Raw genomic sequence first — 18,172 nt, 5'->3', positions numbered from 1 at the left:
TTTTTTTTTTTAAAGATTTTATTTATTTATTTGAGAGAGAGAGAATGAGAGAGAGCACATGAGAAGGGGGAGGGTCAGAGGGAGAAGCAGACTCCCTGCCGAGCAGGGAGCCCGATGCGGGACTCGATCCAGGGACTCCAGGATCATGACCTGAGCCGAAGGCAGTCGCTTAACCAACTGAGCCACCCAGGCGCCCTCTCTGCTTTTTTTTTAATTGTTATGTTAATCACCATACATTACATCATTAGTTTTTGATGAAAGCTCTCTGCTTTTAAGGGCTGATGTGATTACATTGGGCCCACTGAGATGATTTCCCTATTTTAAGGTCAGCTTTACCATATAACATAACAGTAGTAATATTTCATATTCAAAGGTTTCAGGGATTGGGGTGGGACATCTTGGGGGGTGTATTTTAGAAATTCTTCCTACTGCAATTACTTACCTTTGATTAGATCTTGATTCTGCTTTCTGGGAGAAACTCCCGTGTCCCATGTGTCCACTGATTCTGTGGCCCTTCATTGTATACAATCTTCTTGGCCACATTTGAAGTAGGATTTAAGGAGTATGCCCTCCTGGGGGGTAACACAGCTTTTGCAATCTGCCTTCTCTTGGTATAAAGCTGAAGATCCCAAAAGTTGTTTTCTAATTTGAATAGTTGAACTTTTTCATCTTGGCTCATGTTTCTTTGTAAATACAATTCCCTCAGAAACCCAGATTTCTGACCTATTTGCTTCCATTTGATTCCGTTGCGAATAACCATACCCCAAATCCTTTCCCAGTCATAATTAGCAAGATGCATTTCTTTGTTTTCTCACTCCATTCCTCTCTCTCTTTCTCTAATGGTGCCTACACTGAGTTCATGTGAAACCACAGATGGAAGGGCCATATCCTTAATCTGGTCTTTGCCATATGCTGAGTTGATCTGAGTTCAACTGAAAAATTTTATTGGTTCTTTCCCACTGAAAGCTCTTTTTATTCTTACTGTTTGGAGTTTAGAAACAGTCAGGCTTTCTAAGCCTTCAGTCTGAACCCTCTGTATATTTTTCTTTCTACTTCCAAATAGCCAATTCTTTCCCAAGTGCTTCTTTTTCTTACAATATCTTGCCAAAGGCAGCCAATAAAGCCTCACATGGATTTATTCCAGCCACTTCTCCTAGGGCTATAGGCTGCCCATGGGCTGCCTTTCAAATTATCATGGGTAACCCTTTGCCAAATATTTTTGTTTTACTCACCACATGAGTCACCATATTTCTAGCTCCTGAAATTAGTTTTCTTGTTTTCTGCTGCTTGACTGCTAAGCCAGTGCCTCATATTTTGAAAACTTGTTATTGAAGCACCACCTTTGTGGTTCAAATCTATGCATTAATCAAAGTAGGCTAACTGCTATAACAGATATTCCTGAATTTCAGTGGCCTGATACACTGAAATTTTATTTCTTGCTCATGTCACAGCTGAATTCTGTGAGTGCCCATTCAAAGATCCAGCTTCCATCTTCTCAGGCCTCAGGTCCTCAACTAAATCCTCTGACTTTGGTAAGAAGAGGGGAAATAAAGACAGTGTGAAATATTGGGCAGGAGAGTCGTTTTTAGGACATTACTTTCTGAAAGGTCTACATTCCCCTACATCTAGCTGCAAGAAAGATTGAAAAATATATGTATTGCATGGAGCACTGGGTGTTATACACAAACAATGAATCATGGAACACCAAATCAAAAACTAATGATGTACTGTATGGTGACTAACATAATAAAAAAATTTTAAAGAAAGACTGAAAAATATAGTCTAGCTGTGGAAATCATGTTGGTGAAAATTCAGCAGTCTCTAGCACAGCAAAAATGTATTAATTTTAAAAATTAAAAGAGACAAAAAAACATACTCTTAAATACAGAGAATAAACTGGTGGTGACTAGAAGGGAGGTGGGTGGGGGGATGGGTGAAATAGGTAAAGGGGATTAAGAAGACACTATTTTGTATAAGTACCACACGCTAACCGATTACGCCACTGGAGCTCCAAGGGGAGACTATTTTGATGAGCACTGAGAAATCTATAGAATTGTTGAATCAGGGGCACCTGGGTGGTGCAGTAGGTTGACTATCCTACTCTTGGTTTTGGCTCAGGTTGTGATCTCAAGGTTGTGAGATCAAGCCCCACGTTGGGCTCTGTGCTCAGGGGGGGAGGGTGCTTGAGGTTCTCTCTCACTCTCCCTTTACCCCTCCCACTCATGCTCTTTTCTCTCTCTAAAATAAATGAAATATTAAAAAAAAAAAGAAAAAGAATTGTTGAATCATTATATTATACAACTGAAAAAAAATTGTAAGCTGAGAAGGTGGAGGAAACTAAGATCAGGAATGAAGAAGAAAGAGAGGAAACAATCCAACCCCTAAGAGGTAGCCCATAGTACAGTGACCCAAGGGCTGGGGACTTTTGGCTTGGTTCTGGGAAGCACTAATATCTAAGGGGATCTAATTCAGAGTTGGGGCAAGATTGTGGCTTAGCTCCATAAAATGAGGAGGCATTTGGCTACTGCCATTGGTTTGGAAATGTGCTTTTATTTTCAAACTCAGGTATGTGACACTCTATAGTTCAATGCTAGCACACCTGTGTGAGGTTTAACAACATTAGGAACTGACAGCCAGTGATACACAAATCCAGTATCTCCCTCTCCATTTACTCTGCCAGGCTGTACACAGAGAATGATATATATGGATTTTGTGGCAGCCAGAAAGTGAAGGCCCTTTAAGGAGGTGATATCAACAACGACACAAACTACACATCACTGAAACTCAAGATAGGCACCCAGAGTCCTAGGGCTAAGCAGAAATGTCAGACTTCAGAGGCATTTTGAGGGGAACTTTTATTTTAGATCAATATCACTGTTGGAAAGACAGGGCCCATTTCTCTCCATTTCACTGCTGCTTTAGTAACATTCCACCTGCTTCAGATCAAACTTTGCTTTTCAGAAAAGAAATGCCGATGAGTACTTTTTTCAGGAATGCCCTTGGAAATGTGGTTACTGTTACAGTTCTTCTTTTCTTCAACCTCTCTTACAGAGTACTTTGGGTGAGGGCCTATGTCTGGAAGCACTCTTACAGGCTTTTCTATGGAGCAGCTGGAGGTTCAGGAGCTCACTGTAGCTGTTCTCCTGCCTTTGTTTTAATTGGTAACAAAGGTGGGAACCCTGTAGCCAAGGGGACAGTGAGCCAGCTCAACCTCATCCTTCTTTAAGGGAGGCTGAGACTGGACATTGCCTGTATAGAGTCCTGCTCCACAGCTACTGTCTCTAGAGCTCCATTTACATCCTGCCTGTGACTCTGAAGGCCTAAAAGATTTTTCAGTGTGTCCAGACCCCTGGTACATCAGGGAAAACCATCCCCCCAGGCCCCCAAAGTCCCTCAGCCTTGATCTGCACCTCTTTACCTTAATGGCACATTCTTGCTCAACCCTGGCTTGGGCTTCACTCACAGTGGTTTTCCAGCCACTGTAAAGGATGCCCCCCACCCCACCTTAAAACAACATGCTGTTTTACAGTAGGGCTGATCTAGGTGGGTCTTTCTGAAAGGAGTGGTTGCATCAAGCCCAGTCCTTGAGCTTGGAAATGGTGTTTCCAGTTAGGTCTCATTTGTGCTCTTTCCCAGAGTAGACTGAAAAATAATAGAATAAGTTGAGACTAATAAAGATATTTTTCTTATTGAGATAGTGGCAGTGATGGTACTGGGACTGGGAAGTGTGCAAAATGTCAGCTGTCTCTAGGCTGCTCTCTACCACCTTGAATTCTCACTTGTTCTTTTGACCAGCATTTAATGATACCCTCCCATGTATCAGCCACCATGCTAGGTACTTACCCCAGAGAATGGGTAAGATATTGTTCTTGTCTTTGAGGAAAATAGTAGGGGAGATAGAAACACAAAAAAGTTATTGTGATATACTGTCACAATTGTCAATAATTAAGATGTTTTAAAAGTGTCAGAAAGTACAGAAGAGGGTGTGACCTATTATGTGGGGTATGGTAGGGAGTTGGAGCGAGGTCATCAAAGCTTGTATGGAGGGGATAATTTTTGCACTTGGTTCTGAAGAGTAACCAGTAGAAAAGAGGAGAATGGCAGAAGAAAAACTGGTAAGTAGAGGAACAGAACTATGAGAAAATGATTTAGTCTGGGAACCAGAAATAATCTGGAGTGGTTGGAGGGCTACTTGGGGAAGTGGGACTGAAATGTAAGGCATGCAGTTAGGAGACCACTGGAAAAGGCAATTTTGTGCAGGGGCCAGTCTGTATGGATTTGAGTTCCAGGCCCATAATTTACTAACTGGATGTACTTGGCAAGTTGTGTTTTTGTGCTTCAGTTTCCTTATCTGAAAATGAGGAGATTAGTACGCACCTCATAGGTTTTTCCTTTTTTTTTTGAGGATTAAATGAATTAATACCTATATAATACCTAGAACAGTGCTTGGCTCATAGTAAGTTCTATATGAATGTTAGCAACAAAACAATATCAACAACAAAACAAAAACAAGAGCAGAACAACCACAATAAAACCCACAAGAAACCAACACCCCCCAAAACTGATGAGGGATGAATGAAAGCAGTGGCTGTAAAGGTGGAGGGAGAAGTCAAATTGGAGATGAGATGTGCTCCTTCAGTTTTATGCTAAACAATTATGAATGCTCTGAAACATACTTGGGTTGGAAATCCCGTTTGAACTAAAGCACTAAGGTGCAACTGCACATTTGCATGTGGGCACACAGGAGCTGAAAGCACACTGTGTCTCCTCCTTCACCTGAGAGGTGGGTTAACTGCTCTCAATAGGAGAGGACAAATAGGGAATAGACTGTGTTGTACAACAGCTTAGAATTAGCACTTGAAATGGAGACCAGCAAGTTCACTGTTGAAACCATGAGTTTTCAGTGTTTTTCAAACATCTTAAATCCATGTGGAGAGCTCATTGAACAGGTGCCTGGTGACTGCCCCACACCTAGTGAAAATTCTGTGGGTTGGCTTTATCCAGAACACACACTGAGAGCACACGTTTGGAAGGTTGTTGGCTTCATGCACATGCATGCTGTGTGTATGTATGTGTTGTGTGTGGATACAGATGCATATATATTAACTCACATCTTCCCATTTCATTTCAAGCACTGGTCTAAATTCAGCCTAAATATTTTTCTGAGAAACCTTTCCTACTTCTGTAAAGAGAAACTCTGGTTCCAAAGGGGAGGAGGGGAGGCTGAAGGAGAGTCAGTGAGGATGAGATGGAAATGGGATGATATTCATGTTGTGACTCCAAATTCTAGGTCTGATCGTCAGGGTCAGTGTTAGCCTTTGGGAATAATTAATTCTTCTTTATTTCTGACTACAGAGAGGAAAAAAGGGAAGGGAGAGTGAGCTTCTTACTATCTCCTGCAGTGAAGGTGTTTTATTTTCCCCAGCCATCTGAGCTTGGGGCAGATGACTTTCCCTTCTATTAGAGTTCCTTCATAAAGGTGACTTCATTCACCAGATGCTTTACAAAGGTAGTTTTGTTGATCCTCCAAGAACATCAGTTTCTGTGTATGCGTAGCTCCCACACAGGTGCTGAGTGTGAAAGAACCCTGCTCATTTCCTAATGGGCTAGCAGTACCATGCCCACACCTGGCCTGAAACACTATGCTTGGGGAAAGGGCAGTCAGTTGTGTGCTGGAGCAGGGTACTGACTGGGTGTCAGGTTTCCTACTGCTCTGCAGGTTGCTCATGCTGGAGTCCTGAGCTCCACCACGAGTCCCTCTGGGCTGCTGAGCAAGTGGATCTCCCAAGGGGCCCATCAGCCTGCTCCACACAAGAGTTATAGGAACTGTAGAGCCCCAGCACAACAGTCAAGACCAGCATCACTGTGGCCATCATCCAGATGACTTGCCAGTGCTGACACAGTTTGGGATACATGACTTGTAAGAAATGAACCAATTCTTCAAGTTTGCTGTCAAATGAAAAAATAGGAGAAGGGTTTAGTATATTAGGCACATTAAAATTTTTCCCCAGGTGATTTTAATGCCACCAGTCCATAACCTTGATGTTGGGAGCTACTGGGCTAGAACTCTCCTTTTACTCGTTTAATCATTCATTCATTCATACATGCCCTCATCTATTCATGAGATATTCATTGATATCTGAACTCTCTCAATCCCCAGGACAGAAGGTTGGCTGACCCACACTCCCATGTATGCAGATGGGACCAGCATCTTTTCTGCACTTAGTGGTATTTAGTGATCAGTTTCAAGTTCTAATCTGTCCCCTGCCTTCATGTTCTGACGCATATTTTATTGTCCTCAGTTCCACATCTGACTGTGTTCAGAGTAGAAGAACTGTCCTAAAACCCCAGAAAACTCTCCATGTTCAATGCTAAATGATAAGGAACCAGATCAACCTCAAGAGCTCACTTCAAACCATCCCAGGGGCAACCAGAGGACTAGTAGCCTCCAGCAACCTCCCAGTGGCTTAGTCCGGATGTTTTCTCAACCCCAGTAATCTTCACTCCCTAATTTCCCTTCTTCCTTTTTCTCCCTTCTTTACTCTCCCTTTTCTCTCTTTCTTCCTTCCCTTCCATCTCCCGCCCCCCGCCATTTTATGGCTGCTTCACTCCCTTTTTCCCTCTTCCTCTCTTCCCAACTGCCTTTCAACTTTCCCTCTCTCTTTGGGGCCTAGTGAAACAACATTTGGTCATATGGCCTGCTTTGCAGAGTCCATTCTTCAAGCTCTCTAGTGAAATCCTGGACACTTTCACTAGGCTAGAATTTTTTCCTATTTCTTTTTTAAAAAATTTTATTATGTTATGTTAATCACCATACATTACATCATTAGTTTTTGATGTAGTGTTCCATGATTTATTGTTTGCGTATAACACCCAGTGCTCCATTCAGTACGTGCTCTCTTTAATACCCATCACCAGGCTAACCCATCCCCCCAACCCCCTCCCCTCTAGAACCCTCAGTTTGTTTCTCAGAGTCCACAGTCTCTCATGGTTCATCTCCCCCTCCAATTTCCCCCCTTTCATTTTTCCCTTCCTGCTATCTTCTTCTTCTTCTTCTTCTTTTTTTAACATATAATGTGTTATTTGTTTCAGAGGTACAGGTCTGTGATTCATCAGTCTTACACAATTCACAGCACTCACCATAGCACATACCCTCCCCAATGTCTCTCACCCAGCCACCCCATCCCTCCTGTCCCCCATCACTCCAGCAACCCTCAGTTTGTTTCCTGAGATTATTCTAATCCCTCATCTATTTTTAAAAATGGAGGAGGTGAGGAAAATGACAGGAGGGCTTTCTGAAGATCTGGAGGCACACATAGACACTGCAATATGCAGGCCATTTGCTGAGAAGTAGACAGCTCTAATTTAGTTAGTAGAAAAAAGATGCCTTATGACTGATGGAAAGACTCAACAATACCTTCCTTGGAAAGGGACCAGAGGCTCAGAGTGCCTGCCTCAGATGCTAAGGTACCAACTGGTTTTTCTTCCATATGGGACCCATTTGATAATTGTTTCAGGAACAGTTAGGCAAAGCAAAACAGTGAGCACTTAGCTGAGGTGAAAATCTGGTTATTTTCACAACTGTTGGGAAGGGACAGCTTGGAAATGGAAGCTTATTTTCTTTCAGCCCTGTTCAGATTCTTTAGTTTCTACTTAGATATAATTGGATGCTAAAATGCAGTCTTTCTTTGGGGCTGTATTTCTGTGCTCCAAAACAAGCTGCTAGAGTGGAGAAAATCCCACTGTCACCCCACTCTGAAGTGGGACTGCAGAAGAGGAGGTCAAGATCTGGCTTTGTGAACCTTAACTGGTCCCCCATTTCTAGCCTATGAAAGAGTTAGAAATAGAATTAGATTAGGAATTAGAATCTCTGTGGAAATCAGTTTTTGATTTTTGATCTCCCATAGGGAGGGGTGAGGTGGCTTCCTTCTCACCTGGGCCTAGGGAAGAGGGGCTTCAGAGATGCTGTTTGGAGAGCTCGATATGCTGAGGTTTGGGGGACACAGTGGACTGGTGTGTGCCTCACACATGAGCAGTTGGAAGAGCAAGAATCTTGCTGACATGCTTGATGGCATCAGAGTTGTAGGCCATGATAGGGAAAGCTGTCCTTCTACCAATAGTGAGCCAAACGTACACATTTTACCCCAACTGATTGTAGTCAGGAGAAGGAGAGCTGACATGGGGCATCACAGATCCTGCCCAGAAATGCTACTTAGAAGCTGAACAGTGAAGGTATACTTCCAGCTGCCCAAGGACTGAGAGGGATTTTAAGTGGCTAGCTAGAAGACATGCATTTGATCTCATAAAGGCACCAGCAGCTGAGAGGACCTCAGCCATGGTGTGAATGTGTGTGTGTGCTGGGAGATGGGAGGAGTGGTTTTCTCTAGAGGTCCCATAAAGCAACACACTAACCAAAGTCAGCAAGTCAGCTTTAAACCCCTGCCAAGCCCTGGAGCCTGCTCACAATCTATTCAAGTAATACCTTCCCAACCCCTTCATCTCAGTTCCCTTTCCTAGCATTGATCCTAGAGAGGTCAGATGCTGCACTGGCAAAACTGGAGGAGAGGGTAGAAGTGCAAGTGGGATAGAGAGAAAGAAGCCACACTCCCCCTGCCTACTACAGACTTCTTTCCTGAAGCAGACAAACTGCAGGAAAAAAGAAGGCTGATCTTTGTAAGTTCAGGCTTTTGACTATTTTAGGGAACTGGCCATTTTAATTAATGAAATGAGATTATTTTTGGGACTTAAACTTGACCAGAGGACTTCTGCTTTCTGAGAGTTACTGGAAAAGTAAAGGAATCTGCCTAATATTGTCTAAACTCCATAGAGCAGATTTAAATAGGCAAATGCCAAAATTTAATGGGGAAAATCATGTTTGAGTGCAGGTGCCTGCAGGCAACGGTGTGTCTACAGAACTCAGGAATGAGTGAAGGGATTGCCTGGCATTAAAGACAACAGGCTCTTAGGACCAGTCTGGCTTTGGTGACAGAGGAAGGGACCCTATAACTGTGAGCGGGCAGTTCATATGTTAGCAGTGTCAGTTGTTACGGAGAAGATGATGCCTCAGTAGTGGGCCTGAAAAGGGGAAGCTACACCCCTGTAATGAAGGACGAGGACCCTTCTATGTGCTGATGTCTGGTATTCATCACCTGAGGTACAGGCATGTTTTCAAGATCAAAAAGTAAATCCGAGAGGAAGCAAAGGTTAGGAGAGAGAACGAGGCCTCTCAGGATCAGCAGGACCAAGAGGATACTTTTGGACGATGGATGTGAAAGGCAGCCATTGCTATGTGCTGCGGACCAGGAGCTGGACAGAGAGCCTTACTTTCCCTGTGGTTTCACAAGGAGGGAACTGTGATTAGCAGCTCAAATTTGAGATCAAATTAGCTAGATAAGGATTCCAGTCTTGTGCTTTGTAAACTAGACTGTTTATATTCCATGTATTCTGTTTAGTTCTCTTTTGTTCTTTCTGAGTACATGGAAGTGTTAGAAGTTCTAGCTTGTCTTAGCTATATGCAAAGAAGCCAAAGAAAGGGCTGTTGTCCAGGTCTGGGCTTGACTGCATTAAAGGGGAAGAAGATAGTTAGTGACCTCTAAAATATAAGAACAAAGGACCCCCAAGAAGGAGAGACGATGTAAGGAGAATAGGATCCAGCTGCTTAGAGTAGGGACTGTACTTTCATTGTAAAAACTTGGGGATTCTTTCATTAGGGGAGGTGGTACATCCTAGCATAGGTTTGCTTTCAACAGTGAAGCATTTTCTCCAGCTTTCCTAGACTGCTCTTCCCTTGAACACTAGGATTGACCCATGTAGGCTGAGACCTCTCACTCTGGCTGAATCTTCCTCCAGCTGGGCTCTATTGGCTGTTCCTATGTGCTTTGAAGCATATCCATCTCACATCGAATCTTCATTTTATTACCTTATTCACTGCATGCATGTGATTTTGAGTCTGCCGGCAATGAGGCACAGACACATACCCTGTTTCAAGTTTAGCAGCTGATTAGACAATCATTTTGGCTGGAGCCACACTGGACTCCAAGATAGCCTGGGGTTCTAAAAACAAAGACTTTGGTGAAGTGTTCCAAGTTTTCTATAACCACATTTTTAAAAATCAAAATTGAAAACTAATAGTGACAGTAAGACAGAATGTATGGAATTGGGGCTATGGTTAAAATCCAAGACACTGATGAGGGCACAGGTATGACAAAATGCAGGATCTATACTATCTTTATCTACATGTTATATATTTTCCCCTATTTAGGGAAAAATACACTTGAAATATAGAGTATATTAAAAAAGAAAAGCCCAAGTATTTCTAATCCAAGTGAAAATCCAAGCTTATCTGGTCAGCATGGAACCTGTTGGAGACTCGCCTTTGCCAATGAGTTGAGTTTTCCCTACCCCCATGTGTTCTCTCTGCCCCTGTTCCTGTAAGAAACCCCCACTAGGGCTTCAGGCCAGCTCCCTTGACCTTGGTTCTTGGCTCCTGGGGATAGTTAGGAAATGTGCTAACTGTGGCTGGGCTAGGGGGGACTCCAGTCAGGGTCTTTGTAGTTTCTCAGCTCCCACGAGCTCTTGATTGCTGTTGGCCTCACTCTTGACCACCTCTGACCTCCCAGATCTTGCAAAATCCCCTTGTTAACTATTTTGGCTCCTTCCTCTGCCTCCTCCCTCAACATGAGTGCCCTCCTTGGTTTCTGTTAGCTGTTCACTTGGGCCCCAGACCCACTGCTGCCCTGGAGTGGGCACCTTTAGGGATATTGTGCAATTAAATGAATTGTGACCCATTTCAGCAATGGCAAGGGCTCCAACCTGCTTCTTTGGTCCTTTTCCTCTTCCTCAGTTTCTTCTGCCTCTTCAGCTTCTTCTGGGCATTCACCCTTCTGTTCTTCTTCCTCCTCCTTCAGGTCTTGAAGCTCTTGGGTCTTCTTTAGACCTTCCTGGTATCTGCAGGGCAAAAAGGAACAATTGAGTCTGGAAAGGCCAGGCACAGAGCATCCTTTCCTGAGTTCCTAGAGGTGGGGACTTGAACACCTCCAATAATTAAACACTTCCTGTGGTTCTACACAACAGGAAAAAGCTGGGAAGCTCTACTGAATCCCAAGGTGGCTTATGTCAGTACAATTTCCCCTCACTCCTCAGTCATCCTTCCTGTTTATATGTGAATGTGTGGCAAAATTGACAGGGAAAAAGTGTGGATGCAGAGTCCTGACTGGGTTCTTATCCTACAAAATGTTCAGTGGAGAGAGCAGTATATCTGCTTTCTGTGTAACCTGGGTACTTCAGCTTTTCACCTATAAAATGGAAAGTGTGGCCCCTATTTTACAGGGTGTGGGAATGTTCTGAGGAAGTGCCAGGCATATAGCTTGACCTAGGAAGGGTGATACCCATCACATTGGCTTATTGGGAAGTTTTATGGAAGTGGCAGGCACATACTAGGCCTATAGAGGTACTCAGTAAATGTTTACAAAGCCACTGGAGGTGTTTACTCCCATGCATGCTTAGTATCAAAGATAGTTGTGGGTGAAAAGATAGCCTTCCCAAGAGATACCCTTCTGATGCCCTTCTCCCAGGATCAGTACTCTTTTTGCTTGTCCTATAGCTGAATGTTTAAGACAAGCACAGTTTGGCTAGGGCAACCCCACTGCAGGATACATGGCTGCCACACAGAAGCCCACAGGTTCTATAACGATGGGAAGCTGTGTCTCCTTCAGAAGCTGTGGAGAAAGAAGAAGCTCAGGATGCTACGCCTGGTCAGAAATACTTCTCTACCTGGCTGGGCTTGGGCCCTGCTTGGTACTCTGTCCCCTTAGTGACTGACAATGGGCCAAAGGTGTTATTGAAGCTCAATCAGAAAAGGGGACAGTTGGAAGTTGGGGGGACTCCAGTTTACAGAAAGAAGGGATGGCAGTGGCAGTTCTAGGAAGTAGGGTTACAGCTGCTCCTGGGCATTGTTGAGAGCAACATCACTCCTCTGAGCATGTGTCAGGAAGCCTCAGGCACCACCAAGAGGAACCCACCCAGGGGCCCTATTGCCAGACCATTCTGGGCAGTGGCATTCTGGTGGCTTTCTGCCTAAAAAGAGGGCAGTCTAATTATTGCCTAACCACACCCTCTCACCCTGCTTCCTCTTGTCCTTCCTGTGGATCAGTACTGTCCTTTCTTTTTTTTATTTATTTATTTGAGAGAGAGACTGAGAGAGAGAGAGCATGAGAGGGGGGAGGGTCGGAAGGGTCAGAGGGAGAAGCAGACTCCCCGCCGAGCAGGGAGCCCGATGTGGGACTCGATCCAGGGACTCCAGGATCATGACCTGAGCCGAAGGCAGCCGCCCAACCAACTGAGCCACCCAGGCGCCCCAGTACTGTCCTTTCTTATGTAGTTCTTTACTGAGGTGAGGAGGTCCTAGGGCCACTGGTTGCTTCCTTAAATCCTCTAAGAAACAGGAAAGGACCGTGGGAAGGTATCTTCTGAGACCTACCAGGTGACCTCAGGGTGGACAAAGTCTGACTCACCCCTTGTTGTATGCTTCTTCCTCCATCCTAGCCTTGGTCTCCTGGTTAATCTCCTCCAGGCAACTCAAAGTCGGCATGGGAGCAGAGGCTTCACAATCTGGGTCCCCATTTGTCTTTCCACTAGTGAGAAGAGGGAAGTACAGGGTGTCCTTTCAGCCACATTGGGTGTCTGAAAACCGAACCATGTCTTTGGCCTGATTGCTTTTCGGAAGTGAGGAAACTCATTCTAGACTGAGTTCATTTCAATCCTTCTACCCTGAGACAAGATTTTATAAAGGCTGTAGTCCAAGAATCCTTCCTAGACCTCCAAACATAAAATAATGTGCTAGCTCCCTTTTTCTTCATGCACTCAAATCCACCTTTACTCTTATTCCACGAGATGCTATAAGTGGACAGACAACTGTTGGGAGCTCTATAGCACTAAGGTGAGGAAGATGGAGGTGGGCCAAATGTTCAGTCAGTCATTCCATTCCTGTAGTCCATCTTTTGCTTCATTCATTTAAGTATATACTGAGTACTGACTAAGTCACAGGTACCTTGTAATATACTGGGGATACATTAGATGATAAAAGAAATAGTCTTTGCCAACATGGAGCTTAGCAGGAGAGAATGCCCAAAAAAAGGAAAGAAAAAAATATGTAGTTAATTACAAATTGTGATAACTTTTATGAAAGAGAAAAACTCTGTGCACTGCAGAAAGTAACAAGGGGAGAATCTACTTCGATTGAGTGGTTAGAAAAGATCTCTCTGAGGTGGTTTAACTGGAGCAAAGACCTGAAAGATGAAAAGTCAGCCATATCTATAGCAGAGGGAAGATCATCCTAGGGGGAGAATGCAGATGTGGAAGACCCTGAGACACAAAAGATGCAGAGATATTTGAGGAACTGAAAAGAGGCAATGAAGCAGTAGTTAACTTTTAGACAAGATAAATTTTCAATGCCAGTGAAATATCCAGATGGAGATGTCAAGTAGGTAGTTGGATATACCAAATTGAGTTGGAGAAGAGCTCTAGAGGCTGGAGATAACATTTGGCATCATCAGAATATATATGACATTTAAAGTCAAGGGGATGGATAAGATTGTCTAGGGAGACAGTATGAAGAAATATGAGAAGAGGACCCAGGACCAAGCCCTGGGCATCTCTGCCTTTAGCTCAGGTGGAGAAGAAACTACAGAGGAGTAGCAGCCAGAGAGGTAGGAGGAAAACCAGGAGAATATAGAGTCCTGGGAGCCAAGAGAGGAGAGCATGTCAAGGAGGAGTTAATTGTGTCACAGGTTCACTTCTGAGAATCCAAGTCAGATGAGTATAGAAATCTGCAGATTATTAGATTTGATAATATGGAGGTCAAGAGGAGCTTTGGTGAAATGGTGGGAGCCAAAGACAGATTAGAATGGGCTTAGTAAAGAATGAGGGGCAAGAAAGAGGAAGATCTAGACACAGTAATCTGACTGAAAAGGGAAGTAGAAGAGTATATTGTGGGATACGTAGCTGAAGAAGTGGGTCAAGGGATGAAAGCAAAATTTGAATGTGGATAGAAGTGATCCCAAGAGGGGATGAGAGAAAGGGGATGACCAAAGGAAAAAATTCTTTGAAAAGGGAAGTAGAGACATACCTTAGAAAGGTGCAGAAACTTCTCAGTATAACAAAGGGAAGAAGGTGATGAAGATGGTGGGTTGGGGATCTGGTGAAAGAAGATAAGAGGGCTCCTATCTAATAGCTTAAATTTTCTCTGTAAAATGGAAGACAAGGTCATATGCCAAGAGTGAGAGGTAAATAGGCCTAGGAAGGTTTGAGAAGAGAGGGGAAGGTGTGAATGAGTCATGTGAGAAAGGGGAAAACAAATATGCTAGAAAATCATAGTAGGATGGCTAGGCAGTGCTGGGAGTCCATTTGAAGTACGGAAGCATGAGTTTAAAGGAAGTATCCTGATGGTCATGCCTTCCCTATAAATCCTGCAGCCCACCTAAGGTGTCTGGGACTCCCACTGGGAGTCATGCCATGGGGGAGCCCTCAAACAAGGCAAAACAGTGAGCAAAGCTTTTCAGCCAGGACTCTGAAGGACTGCAGCTGCTACCCTCCCCAACCTCTCGGGCTCTACCAGTGAGCCTTGTATTTTCTCATTCTTGGCTTCATCTTCCCATCCCTTAGTTTTCCTCAGACCTTGTAAAATTTACATTTTATCAGGCTGGAAACCAAAACCCATTGTGAACAAGAAAGATAACACTCTAAAAATATCAGCTATTCATAACATTTCTCCTTTTGCAAATTATATTATCTACTCCTTTCCATGTGACCTTTGCCTAATGTGCAGTTTCCTATTTGTCCAAATGATTGGAACAGAGCAGAAAAACATAGCTACAGCCAAGGGCAGGGAAAGCAATTCTTTTATGAAATATATTTATATATTAGAAATGAAATATTGGTATCAGCCTTTTAATTTCTTTTATCTATAGCTGAATAACCTAAGAGGTTAGTGACAAATATGTATGAAGGACAGTGGAGTGTAGAGGAAAAGAACCTGCCTGAGGCAAACATGGGTTCAAATTCCAGCTGCAATACGTGCAAATTCTTAACACTTCCTGAACTTTAGATTCCTCAACTGTAAAATGAGGGTAATAATATGTATCTGATGATGGTAGTATACAAATTAACGAAGAAATGTAAGTAAACTTTTTGGAATATAGTACTCAACAAATGATGTTTATCCTCCTCATCATCACTATTACTTATGTAATAAATTTATTGGTAAATTTGGGGAGCAATCTGAGGTTCTTCCAAACCTGATCCATAAAAAAATCCAAGCTGATAAATTACCAGGTGATTATTTATATCTTTAAAGGAGAACTTGATTTATATTACTGTGATACTTCAGAATCAGAGGAACCCAAACTTCCACTATCCTCAGGTCACTGCTCTCTAGAGACTAAAACTTTTCCCTGGTACAGCCAGGAAGCCCATCTCAGTGACCCCTTAACATAAGGATCTTCTGTCCAGGGCCCAACTGTCCCAGGTTATATCGATCACCTTGTCCAACTCACTCACCTATGGGGCTTCAGTTCTTAACATGCTTTTACATACATTGCCTCACTTGATCCTCCCAATGATAGGAAGAGCTAACATTTATCTTATGTATCAGGCTCTGTGGTAAGATTTCACTTAAGACTCATGAATGACCCATAAGATAGGTAATACTATTGTGCTCAGGTTAGCAGGTGAGGAAACCAAGGCTCAGAGAGGTTAAATAACAGCCCAAGATTACACAACCAGTGTGTGGTAGAGTTTGGATTTGACCCTGTGTAATCTGACACCTGCCCATGCTCTTGACTACACTAATTGCCACCCACGCAGGATATTATCCCATCTGTGAGACGAGAAACCCAAGCTCAGGTTGATTAAGTGACTTGCCTAAGTTCACATTATTGGTACTCAGTGGGCCTGGCTGGGAGTCTCACCTTGATCTTCCAAATTCATGTCAAGATGCATTTTTCACACCTCCTTGAGCCCTCCCTTTCAGTAGAAGTCTTTTCCTGGGGCTCTGAGTGGTGTGTGGGGTTCCAGGGTATCTGCTGAATGAAGCCATTCTTGCTGTTAGGCTGGGCCATGGCTTATGATGCTTTTTTTAAAGGGTGCTTGTTTAGAATGTGAGATGGGCTGGGACAGCCTTTGGTTTAATACTGAAAGTAGGGTGGGAAAGTAGGGGAAACACACAATATGTAAAATGTTTGCTGTTATCTCCTGATCCCTAGACTGAGCTAATAGTTCCTTATATATCTTCTCTAACTACCTGGAAGTTTCTTGCTGTGTATCTTTAAGACTCAGCTCAAATACCTTCTCCTCTGTGGAATCTTTCCCAGTGTTTTCCCCTCTCCCACACCTTCTGGTTAAAGTTGATTTCTCCTTCACTCATGTCCTCATTGCGCCTCTGTTACAGCAGAACTCAGAGAGAGGGCATTTTTATGTTTTATATACCTATCCATTCCTCCATATGACTGTGATCACAGAGAGAGAGAGAGAGACTGTGCTTGAATTACAATTTTGCTTAGCATACAGTAAGTGCCTTTAAGTGTTTGTTGAGTTACACTGACTTCACTGTGGCTTATCCAGTCTGCCTATTAATCTTGTAAAGTGGGCAGGTCCTTTCTGTAAATGGCTATTTCCTGATAACCCAGTGTTTGGGTTGAGCTGAAGGAATCTCTATTCATGCCTGTAAACGTGGAGCTGAGCACAGCCTGTGCCCACCCTGGAGACTTCTGGGCCAAACACAGATGGATCTTGGCATCTATTCCCAGCCTGAAATCTTGCGTGCTTTCTTTCTGGGATGATTCATTAAAATTAGGTTCATTGTTTTCTCAGGTCCACCGGGTCAAAATTGTTTGTCATTGTGCTTAGTTCTCAGTAATGTGAGGGGTCCTTCAGTCAAAATGTATTGTTTAACTGGGAGTTATGTTAGAGTCTATTTTTTTTCCATGTGGTAAACAATATTTGAAAGTGACTGCAATTCTTTCCAGTGGGCAGATCTTACCTTTTTGGGTTCAGTGATGTCTTGATCACCTCAGACAAGCCCAGCCTAGGGGAACTGAGCTAGAAGACCTTCCTTACTCCTGTTACTCAATCTAAGATTCCTGGGGTACACTACTAGTTGATGGAGGGCTAATTCATTTCAGAATATTATCAGCAAAGGGGAGTTCGCTATACATATTTGATGTCATACAAAACCTTTAGGCAATTTACCCTGGCTGCTTCAAAAATGTAGAAAAATGGTTATTTTAGAGATTATAGTGAAAATTTCTCTGTGATATATCATTATAATTGCCCCTTTTATGAAACTAATTCCGTGCATCATTCACATCCATGGCTTTGCTAATCACTCAGTGAACTGCTCTGTGTACACCCTCTGCTCCCATCCCATGCTCTACTTCACGCCCAGCCAGTCACCAGGTCATTCAAAATAGCTCACAAGACTTCATGGGTTCCTGGGTGGCTCAGTTGGTTAAGCATCTACCGTCAGCTCAGGTCATGATCCCAGCGTCCTGGGATCAAGTCCCACATTGGGCTCCCTGCTCTGCACAGAGCCTGCTTCTCCCTGTGCCTCTGCCTCTCTCTCTCTCTCATGAATAAATAAATAAAATCTTTTAAAAAAAGACTTCTTATAAAAATAGCCCTTAAATGCATCCTCTTTTCTCCAGTCATACTGCACTTCTTTTCATTCTTCTAGTTGGAGTGTCTATTAAGAGGTTAAGAGCATGAGTTCTGTTATCTACTACTGTGTAACATCAGGCAAGTGATTTCTCTGAGTTTATTTCCACATATTATAAAATAGGGATATTAGTAGTTAATATTAATAGTTAATATTGATATTAATACCTACCTCATGGGTGTATTGTAAGGATTAAATGAGATCATTAATGTAAAGCAATTAGAACAGGACTTGGCATAAAGTAAGCATGCTGTAAATAATAGTAATTATCACCATCATTTTTTTTTTTTTAGATTTTTTATTTATTTATTTGACAGAGAGAGAGACACAGCAAGAGAGGGAACACAAGCAGAGGGAGTGGGAGAGGGAGAAGCAGGCTTCCTGCTGAGCAGGGAGCCCGATGCGGGGCTTGATCCCAGGACCTTGGGATCATGACCTGAGGCCAAAGGCAGACGCTTAATG

At 43.2% G+C, this 18,172-nt stretch overlaps 1 protein-coding gene and 1 long non-coding RNA gene across 16 annotated transcripts in view; one reads left to right on the top strand and one right to left on the bottom strand.

The window, feature by feature from the left end:
• Positions 1-18,172, top strand: part of LOC115936716 (uncharacterized) — a 201,162-nt gene that overhangs the window by 41,911 nt on the left and 141,079 nt on the right. The window lies entirely within an intron of this gene.
• IRAG1 (inositol 1,4,5-triphosphate receptor associated 1) overlaps positions 2,531-18,172 on the bottom strand; it is a 123,475-nt gene continuing 107,833 nt past the window's right edge. For 9 of the 12 annotated variants that reach the window (XM_081797382.1, XM_081797386.1, XM_081797385.1 and 6 more), the window contains 3 exons: positions 12,513-12,632; positions 10,813-10,947; positions 2,531-5,949 (listed from right to left, as the gene is read on the bottom strand). In XM_081797382.1, the coding sequence (XP_081653508.1) occupies positions 5,706-5,949; positions 10,813-10,947; positions 12,513-12,632 (499 nt within the window). In that variant the 3' untranslated portion in view covers positions 2,531-5,705. Of the gene's footprint in view, positions 5,950-10,812; positions 10,948-12,512; positions 12,633-18,172 lie in introns of those variants that run through there. The other 3 variants (XM_081797387.1, XR_014138356.1, XR_014138357.1) reach the window with 3 other exon arrangements.

This window comes from Leptonychotes weddellii, chromosome 11 (assembly GCF_054177405.1).
Source record: "Leptonychotes weddellii isolate Sample4059 chromosome 11, ASM5417740v2, whole genome shotgun sequence".
Taxonomy (NCBI): domain Eukaryota; kingdom Metazoa; phylum Chordata; class Mammalia; order Carnivora; family Phocidae; genus Leptonychotes; species Leptonychotes weddellii.
Note: the sequence above shows the minus strand (reverse complement) of the source record. Positions and strands in the feature narration are given on the sequence as shown.